Source organism: Chaetomium fimeti, assembly GCF_033439085.1.
Source record: "Chaetomium fimeti strain CBS 168.71 chromosome Unknown B0H64scaffold_4, whole genome shotgun sequence".
Taxonomy (NCBI): domain Eukaryota; kingdom Fungi; phylum Ascomycota; class Sordariomycetes; order Sordariales; family Chaetomiaceae; genus Chaetomium; species Chaetomium fimeti.
In genome coordinates, this window is record NW_026944332.1 from 1,425,010 (window position 1) to 1,451,945 (window position 26,936).

The window sequence follows — 26,936 nt, forward strand, 5'->3', positions numbered from 1 at the left end:
TAAAGTATTATAAAACGAGTGTTGGTTCGTAACTAGTTATCTAAGTTCCGATATCCCCCCCGATTGGTAGTAAGGACCGGACAGACACAACACGGCTCGGGGTGATGTCCGCGTACCAGGACCACCACTAACCCCGCCGGCTCGTGCCCTAAGCGCGTAAACAATCTAGTGATTGATGCCCTGTAATGAACTTGTCCTTGTCCGACTTCCCGATCGTACGGGCATCTTCCTGTGCGCATCTCGGTCAGCAAAGGCCTGAGGATCCGTCGCCAGGAGCTACCCGCGTACGTACCTTCTCTCAGCCTCCAACTCGAGAAGCCGTCATCACAGAGCGAAGCGGGCTGGGACGCGACACCTGGTGCTCGCGGCTCGGGCCTACCGAAAAGCCCTGCATCAGCCGCCGCTGCGCAGGCGGGACCTTCTCCGGGCTTCGCGGCGCGGTGGCCGCCTTGTCGGCATGTTGTGGCGTCGTCGGCTCGGACGTGATGGCTTCAATCCCGGGTCCCTCGTTGTGAGCGAGGGAATCGACGGGTCAATCGTCGTAGTAGTCATCATCGTCATCTACTTCAGCTAACTGCTCGAAGTTGACCTTGTACCGGAGGATGCCGCCAATGCCGCCGAAGCCCTTGACGAACTGGTTGCCCTCCGTAGACCGATCCGAGACAAACTCGAGGGTGGTGCCGAAATCCTTGTAGTGCTCAGCGATCCACTCGAGGAACGCCTCCTGCGAGACCACCTCCATCTCTTGGCCCGTCTCCTTGTCCATGAACTGGTCGCGGTTGGACTGCTCCTGCTGCTTGGTCGTGTGGATAATGGTCTCGCTGTTGTTGCTGTCCTTCAGGGTCCAGCGGTTGATCTCGAGACTCTCAAAGACAATGAGCGTCTCAACAGCGCCCAGCTCCAGCGCCTTGAGCGTGTCCTCGATACCATAGCAGACCCGACCGGTGTCCTGGCTGATCTCCTCAAAGTACTTGCCGATGAGCTTCTTCTCCTGGATGAACTTGACGTTGCCCAGTGTCTCGGACGACAACTCGATAGCCTGGTTGAAACCGTTCTCGCCACCGTACGACACATCCACGACCTTGATGACCTTGACCTGCAGACGCTGGTCGAACAAGTCGGAAGCGTTCAGGTCGTTCTTGAAATCGGCCGAACCAGCCAGCACAATGCCACCAACGTTGACCTTGTCGTTGGTGATGAAGTTCTGCACCGCCAACTCAGCGACCTTGCGGACGTAGTTGTGACGCTTTTCCTCTCTCAGACGGGCGAAACGCAGCGCCGACTGACCACCACGACCGTGCTTCTTGGGAAGATCGACCGAAAACTTCTGGACGATGTCGCGCGTGTTGCCGCTGAGGGTTCCGAACAGCGCTCCGTTACCATCCATGATGATGAAACCGAACTTCTGATCCGACTCGAGCAGCTCGGCGAGAGCCTCCGTGTGGAACTTGTTGTCGCAAAGGTAGAGCGACGTGTTGATGGGCTTGAAGGGCTCGAAATCGATATTGACCTTGCGTTCCTTGCCTTCCGAGGTCAAGATTTCACCACAGTACACGACAAGACCGTTCGGAGGGACCTTGTTGTATAGCTTGAGGCGCTGCTGGGTCGAAGTAATGGCCGAGAGGACGGATTGACGGTTGACTCGCGACTTAATGTTGGATGCAGTACCCTGCAACGCGTGTTAGATACTGCAGGGGTCGGTCGAAGCGATGTTGGTAATTGAAAAGCGACGTACGTATTCTTCTGCCAACATCTTTGCCGCACGGGAGACTTGGTCCTTGGGCGCTGCAGAAATGTTATTAGCGATGCCCCAATGATGGACCAGTCGAAGGCGGTACTCCCTCCTCGGCGAGCGAAGGGTTAAGCGACGTACGAATAATCAGGGAAATCATGCTGGTGCCATTTCCGCGGGCAGCTTCGAGCCGCTTAATGAGCTTCTTCACCTTCCAGATCTCGATCTAATAGACGACATTGTCAGTGATCATAGCCACCGCGGGAATTTTGGGGACACGCGCTCACGTTCTTCTCCGCCTCGCTGGCGTTGGGGTCGCTCATGATGAACGATGTTTACGAAAAGACCGACGTGAGTAAAGAAAAAAAAAAGAGGTAGACGTCGCCTAACTCCTCCTTCAGAAGGGGGAAGAGTTTTGGTTTCTGTTGCTTTTTGGGCGGGTTAGGTGCGCCTCTGAAACCAGGAATTCTTGAATTTGGTGGTGGGGTTGACGTGAGAGGGGTTTCGAGGTTGTGAAGCTTTTTATGGGCTGGGGCAAAGTGGCGCCCCAAGCCTCCACCTGCTGCCTGATGCGAGAGCCACCATTGGTCAGGCTGACTCACAGACCCCGGCTTCCATGTTGGCCCTCACTTCTTTGAAGGTGGGGCTCTTGTGACGGGAACAAGTGCAGTGCTCAACTTCGAAGCACAAACAAATGTCATTCTACCACATTTAGGATTTCAATATGGTTGGAATTTTTCTCTCGGGTAGCAGCATAGATCTGCATATACGTGGCATTGTGAGTTTCCGGTTCTTGTGTCATTGGTAAAGAGAACTCCGAGTCGAAATCAACAATGCTGTTCCAAGCCAAGCCAATGGTTTATGTGGGGCACCCGTTCCCTGGGAGCAAGCAGGTACTTCGGAGTGAATGATGCAGTGCACTGAACAACATCCGGCGCCGGTGTCGCTCGATCGCCGTCCTCGACACGCACACCCGAATTCACCACCCAAAATCCAACCCCCCGAAAACCCCGTCATAATGTCCAGCTCCATCCCCCTCCAGGTCGCCGAGACGGTCCAAACCGCGCACATCAACCGCGAGCCCTCACCGCGGCACGACCTGAACCCATCCACGGCCGCCTCGAAGAAGGAGCCCGTCCGGCTTGAGCCCCTGGACGATGGCAGCATCGACCAAGACGTAGAGGCTGAGGAGGAGGAAGAAGAGGGCGAGACGGAAGACGAAAAGGTCTACCGCCGCTCACGCATCACACCGCGCCCGCGCCGGCACCAGTTCCCGCCCATGCCCGACCTGCGCTTCGAGCAGAGCTACCTGTCGAGCATACGGAATGCCGACACGTGGTGGAAGGTCGGGTGGATCACGGCGAGGGATCAGGTAAGCCGAGGTTCTTTCTCATGTCAATCGGCGGGAGAGACTGGTTGGAATGCATGGAGAGTTTTGACCTGGTGGGCTGACATGTGAAAACAGCTCATGATGCCGTTTTTGCAGGGTATCGTCTATAACCTGGGCCTTTGCGGCTGGCAGTACTGGAACCGGAATGCGCGGATACACGGGTCGTCGGTTGGGGCCCGGTTGAGGCGCTGGTGGTATGGGGTGAATAACTGGAAAATACCAGCCAAGAAGGTGTGGTAGAAATGTTACATACAAGGGATAACGTGTTTTGATTATGTTATGTCGCCTTGGGCATGGAATATTTGCAGGCCATGTTTCTGAGTAAACAATTCTATTACGGACCAAGAGTCTGAAGGCATATCAACGACTCCCGCTTTTTACCACTCTGCAGCGTCCAGAAGCACCCTTTGCCGTGACAGACCGACCGCCTAAATAGCATACCAGCTGCGCCTTTCATGTCTTGCCATAGCACCAAACTCCCTTCTCATAGCAACATCATAAAATAATCTAGCAGTCTCTCTGGCAGCCCATCACTCTACCGGGGTGCTATCAACAGCCCGAGGAGTCGATTTGGCGACCTCCGGGCTCCCCCTAAGAGCCAGGGACGTCGCCTTCTCGCTCGAGGGTGTCGGGGGCGACTTGATAATCTCGCCTGCATCGGTCGTAGGTTGGTCAACAGCAGTCTCGGCCTTCTCCGCCGGCTCAGCTGAGTTGCCGGCGTCGACTTTGGGTTGTGCTCCAGTAGGATCGGGAGTGGTCGCGCGCTTCGTCGCAACCGCAATGACGTCGGCGGCGGGTGGCTCCGGTTCCGTGACGATAGGCTGCTCGGGGCTGGCGCTGCTGGCCTCGGAGTCGTCGCTGACAACAACATTCCGGTGCGCTGCCCTGGCATGCTTGTGTTTCTCGGCGACGACTGGCGGACCAGGAATCTGTCGCACCTTGCTGTCCTCATCAAACGAGACCCTGATGGGGAACTTGAAGATGAAGCTAGGGTTCTCAACCTCATCAAGGTCCTCATCCAACGCCTCGTCCTGTTCAAATTCCTCCTCGTCGACTTCTGACTCGTCCGGGACGTGCTCCTCCTCCTCGTCGTCGCCGAAATCGGGTTCGCTACCCTCCTCTTCAGACTCGTCCGACTCGTACTCCTCGCTCTTCCTCTTCTTGCCCGCCCAACCGTTCAAGCCGTGGTTGGCTGCAGCCGACCTCTGGGGGCGCCCGGAGCGAGTGGTGTGCCTCATCTCCGTATCGTCGCCGTCTCCCTGCACACTCGTGGAAGCGCTCGGCGCGCCGGTGCTGGCGTTTTCCGCGTTCAAACGAGTTGGCGCTCTGACCTGCCGGCCGCTGGCTGTCGTGAGCGGGCCGCTGGGCTCCGCCGGGGTGTGGTGCCTGGTATTGCGGGTCGACCGGCGGTTGGTTGAGTCTGAGTAGAAATCGGCCTCATCGTCGGAATATGTGTACTTCATCCGCTTCCCTCGTGTACGCCCTTCGTAGAGCGAGAAGCCAGGCTCCGGCCGCCTGAACTGTTCCTTGCGCATTTGCCGATACTCTCTGCGCCGCCTTTTCTCCTCTGTCGCCTCAAATCGCGGTATGCTATTTAAAATCCTCTTGGCAAACACCTTCGCCTTCGGCCCGCGGTCCTGTGTCTCGAGCTTCTCGCTGAGCAACCTCAGATCTTCGATGCTCCCGGCAACGTTCCACCACGTCCTATTTATGCCAGCCGGGTTGCTCTCTCTATACACGCGGAATGAGGTGTCGTCGTTGCCCTCGATCAGGAAATATCGCCGTTTGTCGCCATCGCCGCCCCACGGTTGCACGCTCAAAGGAATGTTGAGATCGTCGTCGTGTCGGTTTTTGTAAGCCTGGCTAATGGTCGCTCTGACCGCGTCCGAAGATGAAAGAGTCCATTGCACCAACGTGCGGAGAAGGGTGAGCTGTGTACAAAGTTAGCAACGGGCATGAACTTGACGGGGCGAACCGAGATCCAGAGCGTCACACATACCCTTTGTACTGGGTTCATTGAGGCAAAGGTCGCTTGCCCCGCAACCGGGTTCTGGCTATCCCAGTCCTTCGCCCACTGTCCTTTATGCGTCTGGATAGCTTCCTCGAGCGCGCGGTTGTAATGTCCGGGCCTGTGAATCCAACAAAGTCAGTATCCTAAAACTAAAATAGCTCGAGTGGTATCAAAAGGGTGTGGCGTACTTGACATCCTGTTTGCGGTTCAGGAGCAGGCTAAGAAGGGCGCAGAGGAAGTGCTCGACACGTTCGCCTGGAATCGCATCGACAACGTCACGCTCGAGCTCTTGAGGCCCGAAATTCGCTAGGCTCTTTGGGAAAGCATCGGTAAACCGGGCGCGGAACATGACAATGAACTACGAGAGGAAAGGTCAGCTCGGGATATCGCGAATGGAAGGCGCGATTTCTCGCGTCACCGCGCGGCGAATACGCGAACTCGAGCATGAATGCTTACAGCAATGTCTGGGTTATCAGCCAAAACATATTCGTGCGGTGGCGAAGGCTCCCGCTTTGGTCGGGGCGGCGTCTTCTCCTTGGGCTCCAGAGCCGGGTTATTGTCGACCTTGTGGAAGAATTTCAGGATGCCATGGCGCTCTTCCAATTGAATGTCGGATTCATCATCAGAAGGTGGCTCTGAGAGCGATGAAATCGAAGACAGCTCCGAAGAGTCGTCGTCAGCCATTTTTGGATGTTGTTGACGCGGGTTTGGCTGGTTGGCGTTTGCTGCGGTTGAGCTTTGGCGCGAAGGAAGTGGAGGTGGGAAAGTGAGGAGCACTTTTGGGTTGAGCGAGAGATCGGCTGCAAGAAATTACGTACCCGGCCCGACAATGGCCAAGGGCCTTCCCAGCCAGCTTACTCTTCACGGGCACTGGGCCACTTGATAGGTGGATTCACTACAAACAACTCAATATGTTGCTCCAACCCAACTACTTCTGCCCACAAGGCTGTCCATACAAGCACATACCTAGCCCTCAAGCTGCCCTGGTTGTAGGTAGCCGTCCACCTCTCGAGCTGCGCCAACCTGCACTCCAAACCATCATCCCTCGCCACCCATTCCCTTGTCCACAAACATCCCCGCAGCAACCCCGACAGTGGTATCTCGTCAACACCTGGGTTCCTCATTCCATAAAAACATGACGGCCTCGCCTCAGCGCATATTAGACCAAGGGGGCTGGCCGACCATACTGTATTTTACCCCTTGCCGCCCACAGTTACCGGTCTAGGTCGGTCGGAGTGGTACCTGCCGTCGTCGGTGTTGGCAAAGCGGGCGATGGGTGCGGTGGGACGCCAATGCTGCGTTGTCGCGCGTTCGGCGAAAACGGCACTGCTTCCATGATGAGGCCCGTGATCCGGCCCGCTTTTTGGATCCAGCTCCAGTGATTGGTGTTGCACCCAACCAAAACCATACTCTGGCATGGTTTTAGGAGTTCGATGGCAGCATCGCCGCAGGGCCCATCCCAATGGGTTCTGGTGTGCAGGCGGCCTTCTCCGTCAATCATTTCTTAACCGGGCGCCTAGGACAACGGGAGGACTCGGAGTGAGCCTTTTTAGAATGCGGATTCGGATGCCATCCACCTTTGAGGTGTGTTCCCCCCGGGCGAACCAAGTTCGAGCACCGCGTCTCCACGCTAACGCTCCCGTGCCTCCTTATCGAAGTAAAAGCGAGACTGAAGAGAAAAAGACGATTGGCAGTGGTGTTGGTTCATAGCTCAGCTTCAAGAATATTGCCGCAGGACCACCACAACCAACAACGGGTATCTGATTGTGCTTCCCCGTCCTTCCGAGGCCGTGGGCCTGCTTTGAAGCATGGGATACGAGGGACTGACACTTGTCATGAAGCCAAAAGACAGGTGCGCGAACCTTGGGAAGTGGTTCATGGTGGTGCCGCGAGAGGTAATGCAACTCTGCATAAGACCAGAGCGGCAACCTGATCTGAGACCGGCCAAAATCGACTTGCACGCAGTATAGCCTTGCGAAGATATTCGCGGGAAAAAAGCAGGCTAAGTTGCTCGTCGTTTGGAGGTATCAGCTCGGTCCAGTGCGCCCTGCGCCGCGTGGAAGGGTTTGAACACCCTTGGGGAGCGCAACCCGAGCCTGGCTTTTACGCAGGCCCGATCAGCAGAACCGCCAACCAGAACGGCTCATGCGATGTGTCAAAACTTTGTGACCATAAAACTCAGTGCTTCAGCGGAGGTCGGGCTCTCAATCACATTGAGGATTTCAGAGTTCAGACCTAGTTTGTTTGTTAGCAGAAGTTAAGCCAAGATGACCTTCAATTTCAAAATCGTCGCAGGTCATACATATTTATTCCGACGTAGGCATAGGCCCGTCGTTGATGGTCACTGTCGCAAACATGGGAAATGGTCATGTTTCGAGGTTGCGAAGCGGAGAGCTGAGGTTGGGCGGGCTCAGCGGGCGGTTGGCAGCTTTCAGCCTGGCGAGCAGATTCGCGTACTGTGTGATTATTGCGAGGCTTGACTTCGTCACCGTATCCTCGCAAGCAACCCAGAATGTTTGGCTCGGAACGATCTGTTGAACAAATCTGTAATAGAAATATGAACCGACTGCGGCTTTAGTGGTTCCAAGTTAGAATTGATTGCAGTTGAAAATTCGCGTTGAAAAAACAAGAGTAACAAAGCCAATATCGCTGAGAATCACAGCCAGAGCCTGGTTGGGGACACTGTGCTTTATGTCAGCCGCGGACATGGGTTGCTGGCACCCTCTGGCCAAAAAAAGCCGAACTCGAAAGGAAAACAAGAAATCAAGCAAAAAGAACAAATGAAAAGAAATCGAGAAAACTAAGTCAAATGAAAGAAAGAGGGTAAAAGTAAAGGAAATGGAGCAAATAGAGTTTCTTTGGGCTTCAGGATGACTTTCGTTATATTCCTCCAGCTGAGGACTCGAAGTTTCCATTGCCGACATCTGCACTTGGAGTTCGGCTTTTTTTGTCCATGAGGTGGCTGGCTCTGAAATTCGAAGCGCCACACCACTCCCCGCGTTAGGGCAATCAGGAAGCCACACCAATTAGCTGTGGCTGCCGCATCCACACAGAAATTTGGGAAAAATATCGCTTCACCCATTTGGAGCTTTCCAGTGCCGCAACCTCAACCTCATTCAACCACCGAGACAACCCGTCACTTCCACATTTTTCAGGTAGGAAGGGCAAGATGGGTCGCGTCGTAAGTAAAACTCGCTACTCCAGTTCCCGAATTCTTCGACTCGAATCAGCACCGAGACCTCGATTGCGGCGACCGACCGATTGAGACGGAGAATATCGCGAAACTTGGGGCCGTGGAGATGGTGCTAACTTTGATTTCTCCCACCTTCAGATCCGCAACCAGCGTAAGGGCGCTGGCAGCATTTTCACTGCCAACACCCGCCTGCGGAAGAACCCCGCGAAGTTCCGCAGCCTCGACTTCGCCGAGCGCCATGGATACATCCGCGGTATCGTGAAGGAGATCATCCACGACCCCGGCCGTGGTGCGCCCCTCGCCCGCGTGGTTTTCAACTCGCCCTACAAGTTCAAGAAGGTTGCCGAGACCTTCATTGCCAACGAGGGCATGTACACCGGCCAGTTCGTCTACGCCGGCAAGAACGCCGCCCTGACCGTCGGCAACGTCCTCCCTCTCGCCTCCATCCCCGAGGGTACCGTGGTCTCCAACGTCGAGGAGAAGGTCGGCGACCGTGGTGCTCTTGGCCGCACGTCGGGCAACTACATCACTGTTATCGGCCACAACCCCGATGAGGGCAAGACCCGCATCAAGCTCCCCTCGGGCGCCAAGAAGATCGTCAGCAGCGACGCTCGTGGCATGATCGGCATCGTCGCCGGTGGTGGCAGGACAGACAAGCCCCTCCTGAGTATGTTTCGCCCGGGTAGCAGATGGATCATTGGCTTGGACAAGGCGCTGACAAGCGATTACAGAGGCCTCGCGCGCCAAGCACAAGTTCGCCGTCAAGCGCAACCGCTGGCCCAAGACTCGTGGTGTTGCCATGAACCCGGTTGACCATCCCCACGGTGGTGTAAGTGCTGGAAGATCCAATGGCGATTGGGACGTTGCAGATCTGACATGGCGCTACAGGGTAACCATCAACATATCGGTAAGGCGTCGACCATCTCGAGGTACGCCGCGCCGGGTCAAAAGGCGGGTCTCATTGCTGCGAGGCGGACGGGTCTGCTGCGTGGTACCCAGAAGACGAAGGATTAAATGCGTTCATGGTTCTACATCTGGGCAAGGGGTTCATCGGATTGCATTGGTCTTTTGCTGCTTTGTAGTTACGGAACTGCGAAGGCGGACGGGAAACTTGCTCATTTGCGCAAGCGGTCATGGGCGTGAAATGAATAAACTATTCCCAAACGCGGTCAGGACGGAGCTTGTGGTAGGGCAATGTACTCGGGGATCCGGCGTCGCAGGGAGAAGTCGAGCACGCCATGCAGTCAGGGAATACTCTTGGGAATCAAGCAGCGCGAGCTCATCGCTTCCAGGCGATATAGCGAGGCATCCTAATCGAGCGGTGACCGGCCGAGTGAGCTGGGGATGGGCCGGCCGTCCATGGTATGAACGGCATGGTCGAGGAATCCTGTGTAATACAACCCATGTCCAAAACCAAGGGAGCAGATCGCGCCCCCGGCCTTCTTCTGACGTCAACAAGCGAGGGGGACATGTCCTTGGGTGGTTTTCCTTCTGTGGTGTCCCTTGTTTGTGTCCTTGCGCGGTAGTAACAACCTCGACATGACCACCATCTTCGCAGCAAACCCAAACCAGGCCGACTCTTCTCGGCCGATAATACCACACTATGTTTCGGACAAGATCGGCAACATGTTCGGGGTCCAGCTTCTTTGCCAAGCCTCACTTCTCCGATCCAACCAGAGCTTTTTCTGCTAAAGGGAAACTGGCCGATGGCGGCTTGAACCCCGCCAGCCGACTGCCCCGCCTCTCCTTAAGTTGCTACCCATTGAACCCTCAACAGAAGAGGGGCACAAACCCTTTCTACCGCAACCACCCTCATCACAACCGCCGGCTCAGCAACATGGCTTCCACCAAGGGATACAAGCTTCTCTGCCTGGAGAACCCTCTCCTCGGTAAGTACAAGTGATATGATCTTGAATTGCGCATCCAATGGAACATTGTGCACTCTCCTAGCCTCCCACTCCAAACCCGGAGCCAAATGTCGGTCACGGAAGCTTCGGACAGTTTTGGCTGACTTGAGGATGCTGCATAGACATCCAGGGCTTTGGCAATGATGCACTTCTCGAGAAGTACGGCCTCAAAGCCAATGACGCTATTCTGGCCGATCCCGAGAAGCACCTGGATCTCTACGAGGACCTCCTCAACAACTACGATGCCAAGCTGATTGCCGGCGGTGCCGCCCAGAACACTGCCCGTGGTGCCCAGTACATGCTGCCCCCTAACAGCGTTGTCTACTTGGGCGGTGTCGGTGACGACAAGTACTCGGCCATCCTCCGGGACGCCTGCAAGCAGGCCGGCCTCCGCGTCGAGTACCGCGTCGACCCCAAGATTCCCACCGGCCGCTGCGGCGTCGTCATTACTGGCCACAACCGTAGCATGTGCACCGACTTGGGTGCTGCCAACCACTATGACCTTGAGCACCTGAAGCGCCCCGATATCTGGGCTCTTGTTGAGGAAGCCGGCGCCTACTACATCGGCGGCTACCACTTCACTGGTAAGCCTCCCACCGTTACCCGCCCTAAAAAGGATAACTTCTAACAAGCATTTTCAGTTTGCCCTCCCGCCATCATGGAGCTCGCCAACCAGGCGGCCTCCAAGAACAAGCCCCTCATCCTGTCGCTCTCCGCACCCTTCATTCCCCAGTTCTTCAAGGACCCCCTCGACGCCTCCGCGCCCTACTGGGATTACGTGATTGGCAACGAGACCGAGGCGGCTGCCTACGCCGAGTCCCACGACCTGGGCACCCAGGACGTCAAGGAGATTGCCAAGAAGCTGGCGAACCTGCCCAAGGTCAACACGCAACGCAAGCGCGTGGCCATCATCACCCAGGGCACCGAGCCGACTCTCGTCGCCGTCCAGGGCGAGGACGTCGTCAAGGAGATCCCGGTGCACGAGATCCCCAAGGAGAAGATCAACGACACCAACGGCGCCGGCGACGCTTTCGCCGGTGGTTTCTGCGCCGGTGTCGTCAACGGGCTCTCGCTGGAAGAGAGCGTCGACATGGGCCAGTGGCTGGCGCGGTTGAGCATCCAGGAGCTCGGTCCTTCGTAAGTCTTGCCCCCTAATATAGGGTTACTTGCATCGCCCACAGCCTTCCTCTCTCCCTCTACCACTCTTTGGTTTGTCAAACAAGAAAACGCTAACCGGGTCCCGAAACAGTTACCCCTTCCCCCAACAAACCTACCAACGCCAGCAGTAAGCGAGTGCTCGCACTACCCTGTAGGAATCTAAGATTCCTAGAGGGACAGAGCGTAGGTATCGGACAGTTTTCCCATAGTCACCACATCTCAAAAGAGAAAGGAAGTTCCACCTTCCACATTTTGCAGAATAGGCGTTGAAGGCAAAGGCAAAGGGGAAACAACGGAAACAAATACAGGCATGCATGGTAGAGAGGTTTCAACAACGGCGAACCAGGGCGGACCGAACGGACGGTCTGAATCTAAATCATGTCTTTTTTGTTTCTGCGCGTGCGCGTTGGGAGATATATAAACCTCTTCTGGCAATCTTTTCTTTTCAACAGAGTCGAAAACTACTCGGAAATTCAACTTGATGATATCCCCCCCACCCTCCCATCACCACCTTGCTAGCTACCATTACCACGCTACCATCTCTGTGCCAAACATTCCAATGCATCGGCGCGTCCAGAACCCAAAACAAATACCAGTATAGCACAAGACAGAACAGACTAAGAGGGTGGCAGGGCCGGAAAAGAGGTGCCCAGGAGCCCGTCCCGTTTTCCATTGCCAAATTTGATTGAACTGAACTAAACCGAGCGAGCAGTACGCTGGGAAGCAAATTGCAAAGTTTGCGCTTCCGCCAGGTGCGCATCCATAAGGCAGAGGGGGGGAGGCCCCATAATCCCGTGCATTATAACCTTGAGCTCCCGGGCTCGGTCGATTGCGAGATCCATTATTGCAAGCAAGCAGCGTGCCGAAGCTGGATGTGGCCCCTCGACGTCGCGGCCTAGGTTAGGAGGGGCTGGTTGCTCTGCTCTGGAAGGGACGAAAAGACGGGCAAACGGACATGCGGGCGGGCCGGGAAGTCGCTTTAGGCGGTAGGCCGAGATTCCGCCGAAGACGACGACCGATTAGCCGCAGAGGTTGGGGCGGTCGGTCGAGGGAATTATCCCCATCGACGGCTTCCTCCAGCCTCCGGAGCATGTCGTCGCTAGCAACTCCATGACCTGGCTCGGGGGAATGCATCCGTGGCTCGCGGTAGCCGGCAAGCCCGGATTCCGCGAGAGAAAGCGAGCTGAGAGCGTGCGGGCCGAGCACCGGAGCAGGTGAAAATGTCAAGACGTGGTAGTCCTGGTGAAAATCAACGCTTGGGCATACCCTGCTGCATAACCGACTTCCCACCCGCCTTCTCGCCCACGGTAGGCTGCTGCAGGACCGGATCGCCCCAGATGTCGAGCTGCCCAAGAGGCTGTTGGGCGGTCGACCCGTTCCGCGGCTGCCGAGCATCGGGCCAGGCGCTCGCGAAAGCGTTGTGCGAGACATGCCCGCCGGCCATGGAGCTGGTGTAGTCACTTGCATACCTGCTGCTCGACGGTGATGGGATCGCTCCTCCGGTGTACGCTGCGCTAGGCTGGCTCGGTGAAGAGGGTGATTGCGCCGCGGGGAACCTGTTTGCTGCTGCGGGTACGCCCCAGGGGCTGTAAACTTGTGGAAGGCTGGACGTATTGGCGGAGAAGTTGAGCGTTGAAAAGGGGGAAACGAGGGCAGCGCCAGTGGTGGCCGGGGGTAGCTGGCCATTGGCATTTTGCCAGGGGCTTGACGGGGGAGCCCAAGTGCTCTGATGCGGGAGATGAGGGACAGTTTCCAGTGCAGAAGTAGTCAAGCCCTCCGTGGCTGCGTTAGACCACACTCCTCGTGCGCCGTCAGCCTGTTGGGCGTGGCCGGCGTGGCCTGGTGCAGACTCTGAGGGGTGAAGCATCCCCACCTGGTCCTCGACAAGCCTTGACTTCCCTAGGCTGCCGTACCTCTGGTGAGCCTGAGGTGCAAGCGGGTTGCCAGTGGCGGTTCCGGCCCCGAATTGATTTGCATTTCCCGAGCTTGTCGGCCGTGAAAACCCTCCACCGTTTGCTCCCCAACCGGCGGCCATGGCGTTCGCGTCCGAGCGCAAGGCAGGGTTGGTCGGCGGTTTGTAAAAGTAGTCCCAGGGCAGAGTTGGGAATTTCTTCGCGCCGGCAGAGCCCGGCGCGGGACTGTTTGAAGCTCCGGTCCCGAAAGCTTCAGCAACGGCTGCAGAATCCATACCGTACGGGCTTGTCGGTGCAGGTGGGTGCTTCGGAGTCTTGGGTTTGGGCATGGGAGCAGATTCCGGTGGGTTGATGAACTCGTTCAAGATGTTGTACATCTGCGTATCAATGGGAAACTCGGAAACCGGCACTGTTGGCCGTGGCGCAACTGGTGGCACAACTGGTGCCGACGCCTGCCCGTTGCGGGGCCCATCGCCGACAGCATTCCGTAGATTCGGACCATAAAAGTCCTGGTCCTCGGAGAGTTCGTTAGACTCGCAAGGACTTAGGATCGCCGCTGGCATCTTGGGGGTATGTTCCAGGGTCGCGGGAACGGTCGTCGGGGTCAGATGCTGAGCCGGTGGCAGACTTGGAGTGGGTTCAGGCTTCCCACCCTCCAGATACACAAAGGTAGTGAGCTCACGGCGTCCTTTTGTAATCGCGGAGGTTATAAGCGGGAACTTCGACTCCGGAGTGGATAATTCCAGAGCGCAGAGGAGAACGTCAAGTGCGCGAGTGAAGGTAACGTCGTCTTCAATATGGCTAGCACCGGCGACGTCTTCACGGCGCGGCTTAGGCTTGCGTGAAAAGGCATCGTAGTAGAGCTGGCAGCCGTCATTCAGGCTGGGTCCGTTGAGGCAATCGATGCCCAGGGTGATATCGTCCTCGGGGAAGCGCCATGACACCGTGTTTCCGAATTGTTGATCACCCCCGAGCAATTCGAACAACAGGGTCAGCATGTTGCTCAGTGTCGTGCACATAGTTCCGAATTGCGGTTCGAGATGGGCCCGGAAGTCAACCAGCTGTGATCCGTAAGAGCAGAGCCAGGCCATGTAGACACGCAGAAGCGTCAGAACGCGATTGAGAGCAGGTGTGAATTTGGTTGTCGGCTCCGTCTGGGAGGGAGTTCCGGACGCGCCAGCCGGGACCTCTGCACCCATGCGCTTGATGGTACCCGTAATTTCCTCCCCAAGTAGGCGTGCGATGGCGGTGATTGTTCGCAAGTTGAGGAGCAGGATAAATTGGCAGGATAGGGAGCCCTCGTCAGTCCAATTTTCTGTGCTCGGTTAGCAAGACTCAACCACTAGCAAATGGCATGTGAATAATCATACTGCTGATTTTGTCTTGGGCGGCGACGTATGCGGTAATGTTGATAAGAACGATCTTGAGCAAGTCCAAGTCTGAGCCATATCCCGCTCCAGTCTTCATAGCCAGGCCAAGCCGATGGTCGACCTCACTCTCAAGCTCCTTCCGCTCAGCGAATTCCTTCCCCTGGGAATAAAAGGCATGGAGCTTAACGAACCAAGTCACCAATGCATGCTTGGTGGTAATGTTCTTCCGTTTCTGGAGCTCACGGAACTCCCGCTCAAGGTTGGTCGAAGCATTCGGGTGTGGCAGAGCGCAGGCCAGGGCACGGTAGAGGTAGTATACCACCTGGAGATGGTCCCCGTTCTCGACGCAAATCACTCCACACTGGTGGTGGCCGTATCCAGATTCGGGAATCAGGTCGTTTGCCAGGAGATAGTACGACAGAGCGCCCTCCCACTTGGGGTCCTTGGGACGCAGGAGAGTACGGTATCTCGCCAGGTCACCGAGATATATGAGTGTCTTGTGGCATGATTGCTTGACAATGTTGTCTAGCTGCGCTGCCGTAGTGTCGACCTTGTCCTTGTCGGGTAGGGGCATCGCCTCCAGCTCAGCCCGATGAGCGATCCGTTTGAGGTCGGGGGTGTCGTAGCGTGCGCAAACCCGCTGCAAATAGCCTCTGTAGAAGTATTGGGCCGTCTTCAGGTAGTTCGAGTAAAGCTTCTCGAGTTTCCGCTTGAGGACGACATGGTCGTTGGCCTGCAGCCTCCCGAGCACCTTCCGGTAGGTCTTGGTGACGAGGGTATGGGTAGACCAGAGCGCATCCTCGGCACCCTTCTCGTTCGCAGCACGGAGGTCGAGCCAAATGGTTTCGATGCAGGCAAGGCGGTAACTGAGACCGCTTGGTTAATCACCTCTGCGACGGAGGAGCAAAAAAAAACAATGCCCTCGGCGACTCACTTCTGCATCAATTTCTCGACCTTTTCGAAACGGGCAAGCTCATTCGTTCCTGGACCGCCCTTCTGAACGTGCTCGAGTTCCTTCTGAATGGCGGCACGTAACTTTTGTGCGAGTCTACGAGGTCGAGTTAGCAAATCCGAGCTCGCACGCTGGGTGGCAGCAGCACATTGTCGCTTGCGAGAACCCATGGTAGGTGGATAGAGATCGGTGGTGAAAAAAGTACAGCGCTGTGAGTTTCTAGCTTTACGAAAACACTCACTTCCAGGCTTCGTCAGTCGAAGGTACGGTTGGGGTTGCAGCGGCGGCAGCACCGGCCGCAGTAGTTGAGGCCATTGTTGGTTGTCGCTGCCAGCACAAATAAATGCCCCGCAGACAAGCAAGAACACAACTGGTAGGAAGCTGGAAAGGGAAGCAGCGCTTTTATTGAAAGAGTGGGAGCCGGTGCCTATGGCCAAAGCTCACACGCAGCAGTTGGAAAGCCGATGTTGGGCCGGCGGTCCATAACTTGTTGGTGGTGACGCACTGGTTTCGGTGTTTCGATGAGGGGTGGTGCGGCTTTCGGCGGGCAGGTTGGCAGGTGATGAGCGCATTGGAGAAGAGGATGCGTAAAGCACGGCCGGCGGGTGACGGGGTCAGTCAGGATTCTCAAGGAGAAGGGAGTGAGTGACTAAAGTAACGATGCGCGCGATCAAAGATGCGCAAAGAAAAACACAAGGCGATTCCAAAAATCGAAGCAATTCGCAAAGCGACCCGCCGTGCTCGACAACGGCATGACATTGGACAAGAAAAGGATCTCGAAGAAGAGCGTGGGACTGCAACCAATCAACGGCACCCGGAGACCGTGCTTGGCACTTTCGAGAGTCACACGTGGCGAGGGTGCGACTTTAAGCTTTCACAATCCCCACGGCCACAACAAGCCCCAGACCCAAGAAGGGACCCCCAGCAAGTCACAGCCCGTCATTAGCCCACGATTAACAACCGGACTTTCTCGTTTTGGTGTTTCAGAGACTCGACAATCCCGGTGCCCTCGAGGTGGTCTGACCGACTAAGTTTTAGCTGGCCACTTAACAAACAGACCTGAGTTACCAGAATTGGGCCATCATAGAACCTCAGCCACGGATGCTACAAAACACAACTGGATACTCAAAAGTCGAGCGTTGTTTTAAGGCATCGAGGCATTCGAATGTAACTTCTCCTAGACCGAATCTCTCTTCTTTTTCCATAAAGCCTAGAGAATGAAGCGCTCACGCGAACCTGAAGAGGGCCCCCCTGAGGAAGTCGCAGTTGCGGGCCGAAACACAGCAGTAGCCGCTGTGGATGGCCATGGAGAGTTGAAAAACAATAACAGCGGCGGACATGTTTCGCCGCCTGCCAAGATCGCTGGGCTTGACTTTTCCGATAACGATGGCGACCGAAGTACCAAGATGCATTGCTCGCTTCCTCCCCATAAGGAAGCAGTGGTGTTCTCATCGTACGATGCGTATGAAGCCCATTACAGGGACCAGCACACCAACCGCTGCGCTCAATGCCGCAAAAACTTCCCGTCTGCCCACCTCGTCGGCTTGCACATTGAGGAGACACATGACTCCTTCGTTCAAGTGCGAAGGGAGAAGGGAGAGCGTACTGTAAGTCCTGGTATCCCTCTCACGCCCGCGCTGCCCCAGTTAACCGATGCCCTGCTGCAGTACTCGTGCTTTGTGGACGGCTGCGACAGAAAATGCAGCACACCACACAAGCGAAAGATGCACCTCATCGATAAGCACATGTACCCGAAGAATTTCTTCTTCGCCATCACGCGGGAAGGTATTGACGGCCGGCGGTCTCTGCTACTCGAAGACCGTGGCCCTGGCCGTCGGCACCAGAAACCAAGCGCCGCAGCGGCACCATGCCCGATGTCGTCGCCGCAAAACCACAAAGGAGACGAACCAGAGGTCGTAGAAAAGCCAACTGCAGCAACAGATGGCCAGCCGACGACAGAACTAGGACAGAAGAGCCCCGATCGGCAGCCAGACCAGGATATGGAAGATCTGTCCAGCGCCATGTCGTCACTAAAGTTCGTTCCCATGAGCGTCCGGTTTGGGCGTGGTGGAAAGGCCGGGTTCGCCAAACGGTGATCCCCTATCTGACGACAGGCGCTCTGGTTGACAAACGCATGAGCACGGAGACGACAGAAGAACCAAGCGCCACGGTTTGGAGACGGGACATACTAGCTTAATGTTTTTTTTGTGTGCCATTATTTCGTAGCCCCAAAACCCCAGCCAAAACCGGCTAGTAATATCACATCTTGCACCGACGCTGATCCAGGTGAGCTTTCTGTATCCATATAAACGGCGGGTGGCAATCCTTACATTGTCTATCCGCCAGCCCAAGCAAAAGTGTCCCAGAACCGGGAACAAACCCATGGTATCATTGTCGTAGCCCACCCCCACCCCCACACACACAAGTCGCCGCAATCCCCCCTCAGTCAGTCGAAGCGCACCCCCTACACCCACAGCTCACGCACTGCACGTCCTGGTCCTCCTTGAGCTGGGCGCGCGGCACGCGGCACACGCAGGTCGAGTTGAAGTTGGTCTCCTTGGTCTGGACGCAGCGCAGGCAGCAAAGCTTCTCGTACCCTTGCTTCTTCCACTTGGCGATGAGCATGGCGTCGGCGTAGCCGTTCTTGAGCAGCCAGTCGTACAGCGCCCGGCTGATGGCCTCCTTCTCGTAGTAGAGCTCGTACACGTAGCGGCTGCGCTGGTGCGCGATCTGGAATATCGGCCACTGCGCCTGGTGTTTTGGGATGTTGTCCGTCGGCGTGTTCTGCGCGTCCTTCATCTTGTTGCCGAAGATCAGCAGGTCCTCCTCGATGTCCTCGAACCCGTCCGGGGGGGGCTTGCGCTTGGAGGAGGGGCGGATCGCGGGCATGGCTGCTTGTGTTCGAATGTGCGCGGCCGTTGGTTTGCAAGTGCGTGTGCAGGCTGGTCGACTGGCGGGACGGTAAAGAGAAGATATTGGGATACGAGGCGGTGGGTTTGTTTTGGTTAGGTGGTAAAGGGGAGAGCGAGACTCGGGAGGGCAGCATTCAAAGTACGGAGCTGGTAACTATGGGCTGGATTTGGGTATGCTGGGCTTTAATATGACTAAGCAGTGCCGCCTCGAGTGAGTTAAAAGCGGGTCCTTGCCAGCGTCATGGGATGCTGGTGGTCCAAGCTTCCGGCATTCACGACTGGTGCTCGATTGAAGCAATTGGGGATCCAACCGCAAGACGACTGCTGACTCCCAGCCGAACCGCGAACGACACGCTACTCCGGCCGCGATGGCGATTTCACCCACCCAGTTTGCCGTTACCACAAGGCAGTGTAAGCATCGAACAATCATCATCCACCCGCAATCGACCAGCGACTGACGAGCAGCAGCGGCCAATTGGTCCGACGCCAAGCGGAGGGTGCTTGCGGCATATCGAGACTGGATCCGGGCGGTATGAATACCAGGCATCGAGTCGAGGAGGGAGCTGACAGATTTGTCGACTAGGCGCCAGAAATCCAGACCATGTATTCGATCCCTCGCCCCGTCTCGGCCATCCGGACCCGCATGAGGCAGGAGTTTGAGCGCCACCGATACGTCAACAAGCTGCCAGCTGTCGATGTTCTCCTTTTTCAGAGCAACGCCGACTATCAAGTAAGAAGTTCAATCGGACGGGTGATTCGGGATGGGAGCGGCGGCGGGGGGGGGGCATGGAACATGGCCCATCAGGGCTATTTAGTAGCCTTTTCGCATCTCTCGAACAGTTTTGCTAATACTCGGCCATGGCAGGAAACTATGAACTTTTGGCGCCAGACGAACCATCTCATGTCCTATTTCAAGGAGGAGAACTTCAGGGGGGAGAAAAGACTGCCGTCCGATTTCGTCACTGGGTTTCTGGAGGTAAGTTGAACATATCTGCGGCTCGCCTTGCGGCTTGTCACTGACCCGTTTGTCATTTAGGGTCGCAACTAGATCGAGCTGTCACATGCTCCTGGTCCGAATGTATATAAAGCAATGGAAACTTCCTACAAATCGCGATGGGTCTACAATACACCCAAGAGTGCCCTCTACTATGCATAACCAGACCTCAACCAACGCCCAGACGCCGTCCTTTAGTTGAAACCAAGGAAGTAGGAATGTGTGAAGCCTACTTCGCCATGAACTTTTCCCTCGCAACGACAAACTGATCAGTGACGACGTCACAGAGCTCCTGCAGGTCGCGTAGCCCCTTTTCCAACGCCTCAACCGCGGTCGTACTGTCTAATAAGGCGTTAATAAACACATCTGGTGCCACAGTGGCCTACTATCACGTACCGAAAGTTTGGATCCTGACGTTCATCTTTGGCTCTGAGGGATGCGGGATTGCGTATGCGCAGAACTCAACGTCGGGACTAGGGTCACATATGAGCAATCGGAACACGGTTCCGGCAAGGACCATAACTTACTTCTTCATAATGATATACCTGAGGGCATTCCCGAGGGTGTGGCCCTCGTTAAGAAACTCGAAGGAGGCGGCGGTGGGTGTTGAGCCAGGGAGCTACTCGCTTGTTAGGATCTGATGTCTTCACACAACCGCGATAATCTGAAATCAGAATTCGACATACCAGCCTCACTCGTTGGACATCATCCTCCACTTCCGCGTCATTGTCCTCAACTTCGACCTCATCGTTCTCATCCTCGTCCACCGACATATCATCCCTGCTCTCGGGCTGGTGAGATGTCGGCACCTCGTCCATGACAACGTCAGATCCGGGCTCAACGGACTCCTCCTTCTTCGTCTTAGTCCTCGCCATTTCGAAATGTGAGTATCTGTCCGTTGCTTGGCGATGCGTTCTAGCGCTGAGGTGGAAGGTGCCGTCCTGCCTGCAGAATCGAGTTTTGATTCTGTATCGGGATCTCGAAAATTTTATTGGGTGCACCCAGCGAGCGGCCCGCCAAAAGTGCCCCGCACCCCGCCAACTTTGGCTTCCCACTCGCGTCAGCCCTACGTTCTTGCATGAAGAATCTCATTTGACAAACACGAGTCCTGAAACTCCCACCACATGTTCTTCAAGGCTTCTTCGCCGAGGGGAGCGGTTAGGGTCAAGAATTCGACTCTCTGCCAGGATTACCCACACCACCATTCTCTTCCGGCGGCAGCGGCAACCAACCGAAGCACAATCCGACCCAACGGTATCACAACCATCAAGCGTCATTGGCACGGAATTTGGCGAGCACATCGGAAAGGCTGCATGCCCCATAGTGCATGTAATACTGCAATACGGCCCGGGAAGATTAACATGTAGGTGCCGATGAACGGGTAACAACACGATCGCACGCGACCACGAGTGTCGTAAACCACGCCCGGTTCTGCGAGTCAGAATACCTTTTCCGTATCCGATGTTCGAGAGAGAAGAGTCAGTGCTGCTGAGCTCTTCCCCGGGCCGCCAGCTTCGAACGGATCGATAAACCGCCACCATGCCACCAGATTCTGAAGGTAATCTATACCTCCCTATCAATCACACCCTGGGCAAAAAAGCCGGACTCCAAATGTAAATGTCGTCGACCAAATATTGACGATATGGACGGAACGAAAGGCATACGGAAACCCAAAGAAGCTTTATTTACCCACTCTATCCCCTTTATTTGATTTATTCTTCTCGGTTTCCTTCATTGAACCTTTTTCTGCTTGATTTCTTCTTTCCTTTGGAGTTCGACTTTTTTGGTCAAAGAGTGCCGATCTCCGAAAATGGGAGTGCGGCTCACCGTCACCGGCCGTCTCAGGCGAACCAACCACAGCCCGACGACGAGCAGCCGATTGGCCCATCATTTTCGGCGATAAAAGCCTAACTGTGACCTGACCACCTGACGCAAGAGGAAACTTCCAAGTTGAGACCGAAACAAAAAAGTATCTCGATCCGGAAAAGGAGTTGACCAGCGCCAACGCGCCAATCACTCCAGAAATTTTCACAAAACTCTCGTACTTCCAAGAGAAGGATTACCGACAGTGCCAAACACAGTGTGTTTTTGAAACGGAGCAAACTCGAACACCACCGCCCGAACTTTTTCATAAGTCTTGAGCATTCTCCCAACAGCGGGAGAGTCGGCTTCGCGGGTGCCATTTTCTCACCATGCAGCCCTCAAAGAAGGCCATCGAGGAGCGATAACATGGTGATAATACCATGTAACTGAGACATTGTCGTTTCAGCGCGAACTATCAAGACGAGACAGCCACCGCCAAACTCCCGAAGAACTAGCAACCCGTGTTGTTTGAATCTTAAATTGCTCTAGCAAACGGCAACCATGGTTCCGCAATGGCGATGGCGGGCCATGCGACTCGGACTAACCACGTTTGAAAGGGCGGGACGAAAAAGAGCACAGAGAAACTCTCTGGGCCGTGTCTCAGCTGGATTACGAAGGCTCAGATTTATGACAACTGCCAGCGAGCATTTATCCTGCCCCGCCTCTCACCCGCATCGAGGGAAAGAAGAAATATCCACAACAGTCAAGAGGCATTATTTTAATGCTTCGCTCAGGACTTCTGCTGCCGGCGACGTTCTCGCCCTCAGCAACGGCAAAGCGGGGCGGCGCTGAGAGCGTCCTTCACGATGGAACTCTGCGCCCCTCCTGGAGCACAGACGAGTTTCAGCTGCCGGGGGCTCGGAGCGCAAAGTGCTCTGCAGGAGCCTGGACGAGCATGGGTTCAGGAAACGGCGGACTGCGCCATTCGACCAATGGCAAACAAACCACCTCAATTCCCAAAACACGAAGAGAGGCCGAGGCCGAACTGTGCGAGTCATATCTACCGTCAGGTTTGGAGTAAAATATCAGGATACTCGTCATCGACAGCGCCGCGGGGCACAGCAGGGAGCTGGTCGCAAGGCGGTCACGCAGCCGTGGACGGAAATTCATCGACGATTCGGAGACATCGATCGCTCCAGGGGTCAGGACATGGGGCAGCTTCGGCCAAGACCTCTAGGCCTCCACTCAGTGCCCCACGACGGCAAACCTCAAACACTAGAACCACTGGACCGCAGTCATCCAGCTCACTTTCCCACCTGACACTTGTAACGGCGAGGGGAGAGGATGTTGGATGCATGTGCGGATTCGCCAGAGATCTCGCACGCGGCTGGCGGCGCCCTTTTCCTTGTGGTCCCACCTCCTCTCGTTACGAGAAACGGGGCCTGGCCTCGGCGCCGTTGCTGGTTTCCAACGTCGCCGGGGGGTGCTCTCCGGACATGTGTGTGTGTCGGCCTAAAAAAAGGTTCAGGTTTCCCGCGTCTCACAGATAGCCCCTCATCATCCTGACTTCATTATCCTGGGCAACCCCTTCCCGGTGGCCCCTTGTCGAACATAGTCGACGTCCAGACTCCCACCGCTGTGTTTGTGACTTAATAATAATTCCCCTCCCGCCTCCCGCCGCACTGCAGGTTTGAACGGTTTCCCCTCCCCTCCTCCTGCAGCCGGTTTTCCAGCACCACAGCCCTGCAGTTTGGTCCCTCCACTGCCCCGACCCAGTCTGCGGCACACATATCCGAATATTGCTTCACGGCCAGGATCCTCCAGCCGCTTCGGTCACACAACAACGCCACTCGATCACACCAAGTGTTCCCAAGGCGTTCATTTCGATGAGCTAGGAGAAGAAGAAGAAGGGAAAAAAAAAATCAAACGACGCACGAAAAGGGGATTTCGAAGCTGTTTGTGTGGTGTGCCAGAGCTACCTGGTACCCAAACCAACGTCGGCCGAGGAGTTCCGACCACGCGGCGAACGCACCAAGCGCCCTCGAAACGCAGGGGCCCTGCAGGTTCCGTTCCCGCCCCCTGGTCTCCATTCGAACTGCCGAATAGGGGCAAGTGCGGCAGGCGCCAGCAGCGAACAATCCACTCCGCCCTTCACACTGTGGCCCCAGCCTCTGACAGCCTCCGGAAGCGCCCAGGCTTGGAAGAGCACCACCCTCGCTCAGACGATTCTTCGAGATCGGTGCGGTCGGTAATCAGACGTCCCACGATTAATCACACACACATAACCGCAGATCGCTCGGCCTGAACCGGTCTCTCTTTACCCACTGTCTTCAACGTCTTCCGTCTTTTTTTAGTTTATTGTTTTTTTTTCCCGTCCACAGACGACGAATCGCTCGGCGTCGCAACAGCGGACAGAGAAGGCCGCCGCCGCCCGTAGGATTTTGGGTTCCAGGCCCAACACCAACGCCCCCTTTCCCGCCGCCGCAACCTCGCTTGATCAGTTTGCGCGTCCATCTTGGTGGCCGTCTGTCATCTCCCCGACACATCCCACCCCTCGGTTTCGGGGTTTTCTGGCGACGCTCCGCGGCCGAATCCCGTCGGATATTTACCAACTAATTTCTGCTGCACAACACCATCGCGCGCAGCCACACACCGATCATGAGCACCGCCGTTGCAATGGCCCTTTCGCCTGCTCCTCATGACAGGCCGTCTTACGGTTCTGACCTTCCTCCCCCGACCTCAACTTCCCCGACCGCCCATAGGACAGCACCGGGCCCCCCGCCTCCTCCACCACCAGCGCCCACAACCTCGAATAACGCGCCTGCACCACAACCGCGATCCGGTAGCGGTAGCCCGAGGGGATTGGGTGCGGCCTTGAACACACAGAAGTCGTCTCCCCCCAGCGCGTAAGCAAACCCCGAGAACATATATGCGACCTTGACCCGTGCTTGTTTCATCCGCATTACTAACACGTTGCTCGACGACGCACAGATCCCGAAATGCCGGAGGACCCAAAATCATCGTGAAGAAGGAACCCGGTTCTCCCGGCATGCAGACCGCCCGGCACCGGCCGCGAAAGCTCGATCTCTCCAAGAACACGAGCGTCGTATCTCCAGCCACCGGTCGCCCGCTGACCGCCCGTGATGGTTTGGTGATTCAGGAGGTTGGCATTGCGTGTCTATCGCCAGGCTTTGTCCCGAAGGATGCCACCGAGCAGGAACAGTTGAACCGCAGCATGAGCGTCAGGGAGCACCAGAGACAAATCATCGAAGCGAGGTTACAGCAGCAGTCCGCCAAATTAGGAGATGGCCCTGAGAAGGATAAGGAGCCAGGCCCCTTCGCCGCAAAGACGCCCGGGCTCGCCCGCAAGCGCGGCGCACCGCCAGGTCTGAGCATTGTCGCTCCATCGCATGAACAATTCGCAAACGAGAGGGTCATTCAGTCAGCACCGCTCGGCCAAACGTTCACGGGGAGGCACAACCCCCACCCCTTGACACGACATATCACCAACCAACCGTCAAACCTCGCGAGCACATCACACATCCATCACGTGCAAGCCACTCAAACCAACAACCGCCTCCCCCCAATCGCCGACGTTTTCGGCCAAGGCCTCTCGGGCCACCCCGACTCGAGCGGCCACGCCATGTTTGCGAACCAGAGCCGCGCACCCCTCCCATCCCCACACCACCCACCCATGCCGCAGTCCGCGCGCTCGCGTGAGTACAAGTCAGCCGAGGAAGCCCAAGCCGAGCTGGCCGGCGGTCGGCCAGAGCTCCTACCAAAGTTAGTACGCTACGGCGGCCACCAGCCCCCGACGCCGCCGTCCCCCCCGCAGGCACCCCGGGATTACCCCCAAAACCAACACAGTGGCAATGCCCACAACCCTAACCAAAACCACCAACACCAACATCAACACAACTACCAAGGACCACCCCCAACCCATGCTGACCCGGCCTTCGCTACACCCAGCAGCAGAACCTTGAACAACAACAACAACAACCACCCGGCCCCGCCCCCCGGTCCGAACGGCCCGAGCGGCCCCAACAGCATGAAGCGGAGGCGCGCCGAGTACGAGGAAGGCAGCCCGCCGCTGGGGAACGGCGGCCGCCCGGCCCCTCCCGCGCCCCAGCCGCACCAACAGCAGCAGCAGCACCACCAGTCACACCAGCCCCACCAACCCCACCAGTCGATGCCGGCGCCGTTTGGCGGGCCCGCGCCGGGAGCCAGCAGGAGAGCGCCCTTCGGCGAGGGCCGCGACAGCCCCGAGACGATCGAGGCCAAGAAGGAGGAGTTCATGAGCCTGTGCGCCCGCGCTTGGGATCTCTTCCACTCTTGATCTGGTTATTCCGGCTTCCTTGTTTTTGGGGCCGGCTGCCCAACCGAGTGTTTTGGTCTGCTTCTGGTTGGGAGATGCTTTATGGTGTGGTTTTTTGGAGTGGTGGCTGTGATGGTGGTGATATATCATTGGTGGACGAGACGGAAGGGAGGGGCGCAGTGTAGCCCGAGTTTGAAGTTCCAACGTTCGAAGCTGGGCTGAGATGGGACGGAGAGAAGGAAAGGGGCTTGTTGAATCGGTCGGTTGGTTGGTGTCTCTTGACAGGTGGTGGTCGGGCGGCGTAAAGGACGGGGACTTTTATATCTTTCCAATGTGTATGTGGGGAATTTGTGATTAACCTAGGTACATACCTGTCGGGGGGAGGTTGGGTTCGTTGGCTCGTTCCTTGTTGATATTGATATTCCCTCTCTATCTCTCCCTCTCTCTCTCTCTGTCTCTCTCTCTGCCGTTTCTTTTTCCTGCATATATTCGGGTCGCGGTCTGTCTTTTATTTGGTGGACCGGACAGGTGGGTGAGAGAGTCAGGAGCGTGGGGAGGGGGGCAGGTTTTGTACCGCATACGCTTTTTGCTTCTTCGTTTACTCCCCTGGTCTTGTGGTGGGGGTTAAGAACTCGACGGGAACGGGCAGGAAAACGGACGGACCGGCGGGTTTGGTCTCGGGCGGGGGGGGCCGGATTGGGGATCTAATCATGTCGTTATATTCCCTTTGTCGTATAAGGGGAGGGGGGTTGAGGGAAAGGGAGGACAAGGCCTGTTTGGCCTCGGTGACGAGGTTGATCGGGCAACAGACAGGTATGGGTGGGCTGGCGGGCTGGCTGGCTGGTTTAATCTAAAAGTAAGGAGGTATGGAGGTGGTTGTGTTATATTCTTGTTGTCTTATACATATTATTTACTGTACCTCAAATATCAAAAGTCCTGAAAACTTTGCGGCACCTTGTTCTTGGTGTCACTCCTGTAATCGCAGTCGACCAGGATGAAATCATGTATGGCTTGGAAGACAATTCGGAACGGTTTCAGCTCTAGGTAAATGTGTCGAGTTGGCATGTATCCGGGATAGGTTCCAGGATCGAGTTACACCTTTCCCCTTGCCCCAACCTCTACCTCCGCGGGTCGGGCCTGACGTCAGGATGGCTCAAACAAACAGGAGTTACTCTTCGGCCCTAGCAATAGGACAGTGGTAGACCTAAAACCTGGCCAAGGATGGACTTGGGAATGCAACGTGTACACATGTGTGACACATGCAGGGCTAGTGCGAAGACGAACAC

The 26,936-nt window shown here is 56.3% G+C and overlaps 12 protein-coding genes across 12 annotated transcripts; 7 read left to right on the plus strand and 5 right to left on the minus strand.

The window, feature by feature from the left end:
* Window positions 1–532: 532 nt before the first annotated feature.
* Window positions 533–2,055, minus strand: B0H64DRAFT_417233 (eukaryotic peptide chain release factor subunit 1; the record flags this gene model as incomplete). Its single annotated transcript, XM_062805229.1, has 4 exons — window positions 533–1,669; window positions 1,736–1,785; window positions 1,874–1,958; window positions 2,020–2,055. The coding sequence occupies 4 exons, from the start codon at window positions 2,053–2,055 to the stop codon at window positions 533–535; spliced, it is 1,308 nt and encodes a 435-aa protein (XP_062659072.1).
* A 351-nt stretch (window positions 2,056–2,406) lies between these two features.
* Window positions 2,407–3,490, plus strand: B0H64DRAFT_395632 (uncharacterized protein). The gene is made up of 2 exons (XM_062803778.1): window positions 2,407–3,104; window positions 3,198–3,490. Exons 1-2 carry the CDS (start codon window positions 2,640–2,642, stop codon window positions 3,360–3,362), a joined length of 630 nt encoding a protein of 209 aa, XP_062659073.1. The 5' UTR covers window positions 2,407–2,639; the 3' UTR covers window positions 3,363–3,490.
* A 1-nt stretch (window position 3,491) lies between these two features.
* B0H64DRAFT_474496 (uncharacterized protein) lies at window positions 3,492–5,927 on the minus strand. Its single transcript, XM_062808055.1, has 4 exons — window positions 5,590–5,927; window positions 5,322–5,491; window positions 5,122–5,251; window positions 3,492–5,053 (listed from the first exon to the last, which is right to left on the minus strand). Exons 1-4 carry the CDS (start codon window positions 5,815–5,817, stop codon window positions 3,653–3,655), a joined length of 1,929 nt encoding a protein of 642 aa, XP_062659074.1. The 5' UTR covers window positions 5,818–5,927; the 3' UTR covers window positions 3,492–3,652.
* A 2,375-nt stretch (window positions 5,928–8,302) lies between these two features.
* On the plus strand, window positions 8,303–9,340 carry B0H64DRAFT_417235 (60S ribosomal protein L2-like protein; the record flags this gene model as incomplete). Its single annotated transcript, XM_062805230.1, has 4 exons — window positions 8,303–8,314; window positions 8,465–8,993; window positions 9,058–9,155; window positions 9,215–9,340. 4 exons carry the CDS (start codon window positions 8,303–8,305, stop codon window positions 9,338–9,340), a joined length of 765 nt encoding a protein of 254 aa, XP_062659075.1.
* An 823-nt stretch (window positions 9,341–10,163) lies between these two features.
* On the plus strand, window positions 10,164–11,522 carry B0H64DRAFT_322368 (Ribokinase-like protein; the record flags this gene model as incomplete). Its single annotated transcript, XM_062800560.1, has 4 exons — window positions 10,164–10,215; window positions 10,356–10,817; window positions 10,875–11,370; window positions 11,483–11,522. 4 exons carry the CDS (start codon window positions 10,164–10,166, stop codon window positions 11,520–11,522), a joined length of 1,050 nt encoding a protein of 349 aa, XP_062659076.1.
* Window positions 11,523–12,572: 1,050 nt separating this feature from the next.
* On the minus strand, window positions 12,573–15,954 carry B0H64DRAFT_148917 (uncharacterized protein). The gene is made up of 4 exons (XM_062798400.1): window positions 15,775–15,954; window positions 15,609–15,722; window positions 14,675–15,540; window positions 12,573–14,619 (listed from the first exon to the last, which is right to left on the minus strand). The coding sequence occupies exons 2-4, from the start codon at window positions 15,614–15,616 to the stop codon at window positions 12,641–12,643; spliced, it is 2,853 nt and encodes a 950-aa protein (XP_062659077.1). The 5' UTR covers window positions 15,617–15,722; window positions 15,775–15,954; the 3' UTR covers window positions 12,573–12,640.
* Window positions 15,955–16,514: 560 nt separating this feature from the next.
* On the plus strand, window positions 16,515–18,057 carry B0H64DRAFT_395642 (uncharacterized protein). Its single transcript, XM_062803779.1, has 3 exons — window positions 16,515–17,745; window positions 17,816–17,903; window positions 17,957–18,057. The coding sequence occupies exon 1, from the start codon at window positions 16,844–16,846 to the stop codon at window positions 17,720–17,722; it is 879 nt and encodes a 292-aa protein (XP_062659078.1). The 5' UTR covers window positions 16,515–16,843; the 3' UTR covers window positions 17,723–17,745; window positions 17,816–17,903; window positions 17,957–18,057.
* Window positions 18,058–18,068: 11 nt separating this feature from the next.
* B0H64DRAFT_441951 (G10 protein) lies at window positions 18,069–18,515 on the minus strand (the record flags this gene model as incomplete). Its single annotated transcript, XM_062806606.1, has 1 exon — window positions 18,069–18,515. The coding sequence occupies one exon, from the start codon at window positions 18,513–18,515 to the stop codon at window positions 18,069–18,071; it is 447 nt and encodes a 148-aa protein (XP_062659079.1).
* Window positions 18,516–18,714: 199 nt separating this feature from the next.
* Window positions 18,715–19,666, plus strand: B0H64DRAFT_395648 (uncharacterized protein). Its single transcript, XM_062803780.1, has 5 exons — window positions 18,715–18,949; window positions 19,007–19,068; window positions 19,122–19,268; window positions 19,404–19,514; window positions 19,575–19,666. The coding sequence occupies exons 1-5, from the start codon at window positions 18,907–18,909 to the stop codon at window positions 19,584–19,586; spliced, it is 375 nt and encodes a 124-aa protein (XP_062659080.1). The 5' UTR covers window positions 18,715–18,906; the 3' UTR covers window positions 19,587–19,666.
* On the minus strand, window positions 19,667–20,671 carry B0H64DRAFT_341159 (DNA-directed RNA polymerase). Its single transcript, XM_062801246.1, has 4 exons — window positions 20,219–20,671; window positions 20,060–20,151; window positions 19,929–20,005; window positions 19,667–19,874 (listed from the first exon to the last, which is right to left on the minus strand). Exons 1-4 carry the CDS (start codon window positions 20,405–20,407, stop codon window positions 19,762–19,764), a joined length of 471 nt encoding a protein of 156 aa, XP_062659081.1. The 5' UTR covers window positions 20,408–20,671; the 3' UTR covers window positions 19,667–19,761.
* A 1,287-nt stretch (window positions 20,672–21,958) lies between these two features.
* Window positions 21,959–23,071, plus strand: B0H64DRAFT_148940 (uncharacterized protein). Its single transcript, XM_062798401.1, has one exon. It carries the CDS (start codon window positions 22,202–22,204, stop codon window positions 22,883–22,885), a length of 684 nt encoding a protein of 227 aa, XP_062659082.1. The 5' UTR covers window positions 21,959–22,201; the 3' UTR covers window positions 22,886–23,071.
* Window positions 23,072–23,993: 922 nt separating this feature from the next.
* On the plus strand, window positions 23,994–25,671 carry B0H64DRAFT_321369 (uncharacterized protein; the record flags this gene model as incomplete). The annotated part of the gene is made up of 2 exons (XM_062800506.1): window positions 23,994–24,241; window positions 24,327–25,671. 2 exons carry the CDS (start codon window positions 23,994–23,996, stop codon window positions 25,669–25,671), a joined length of 1,593 nt encoding a protein of 530 aa, XP_062659083.1.
* Window positions 25,672–26,936: the final 1,265 nt, after the last annotated feature.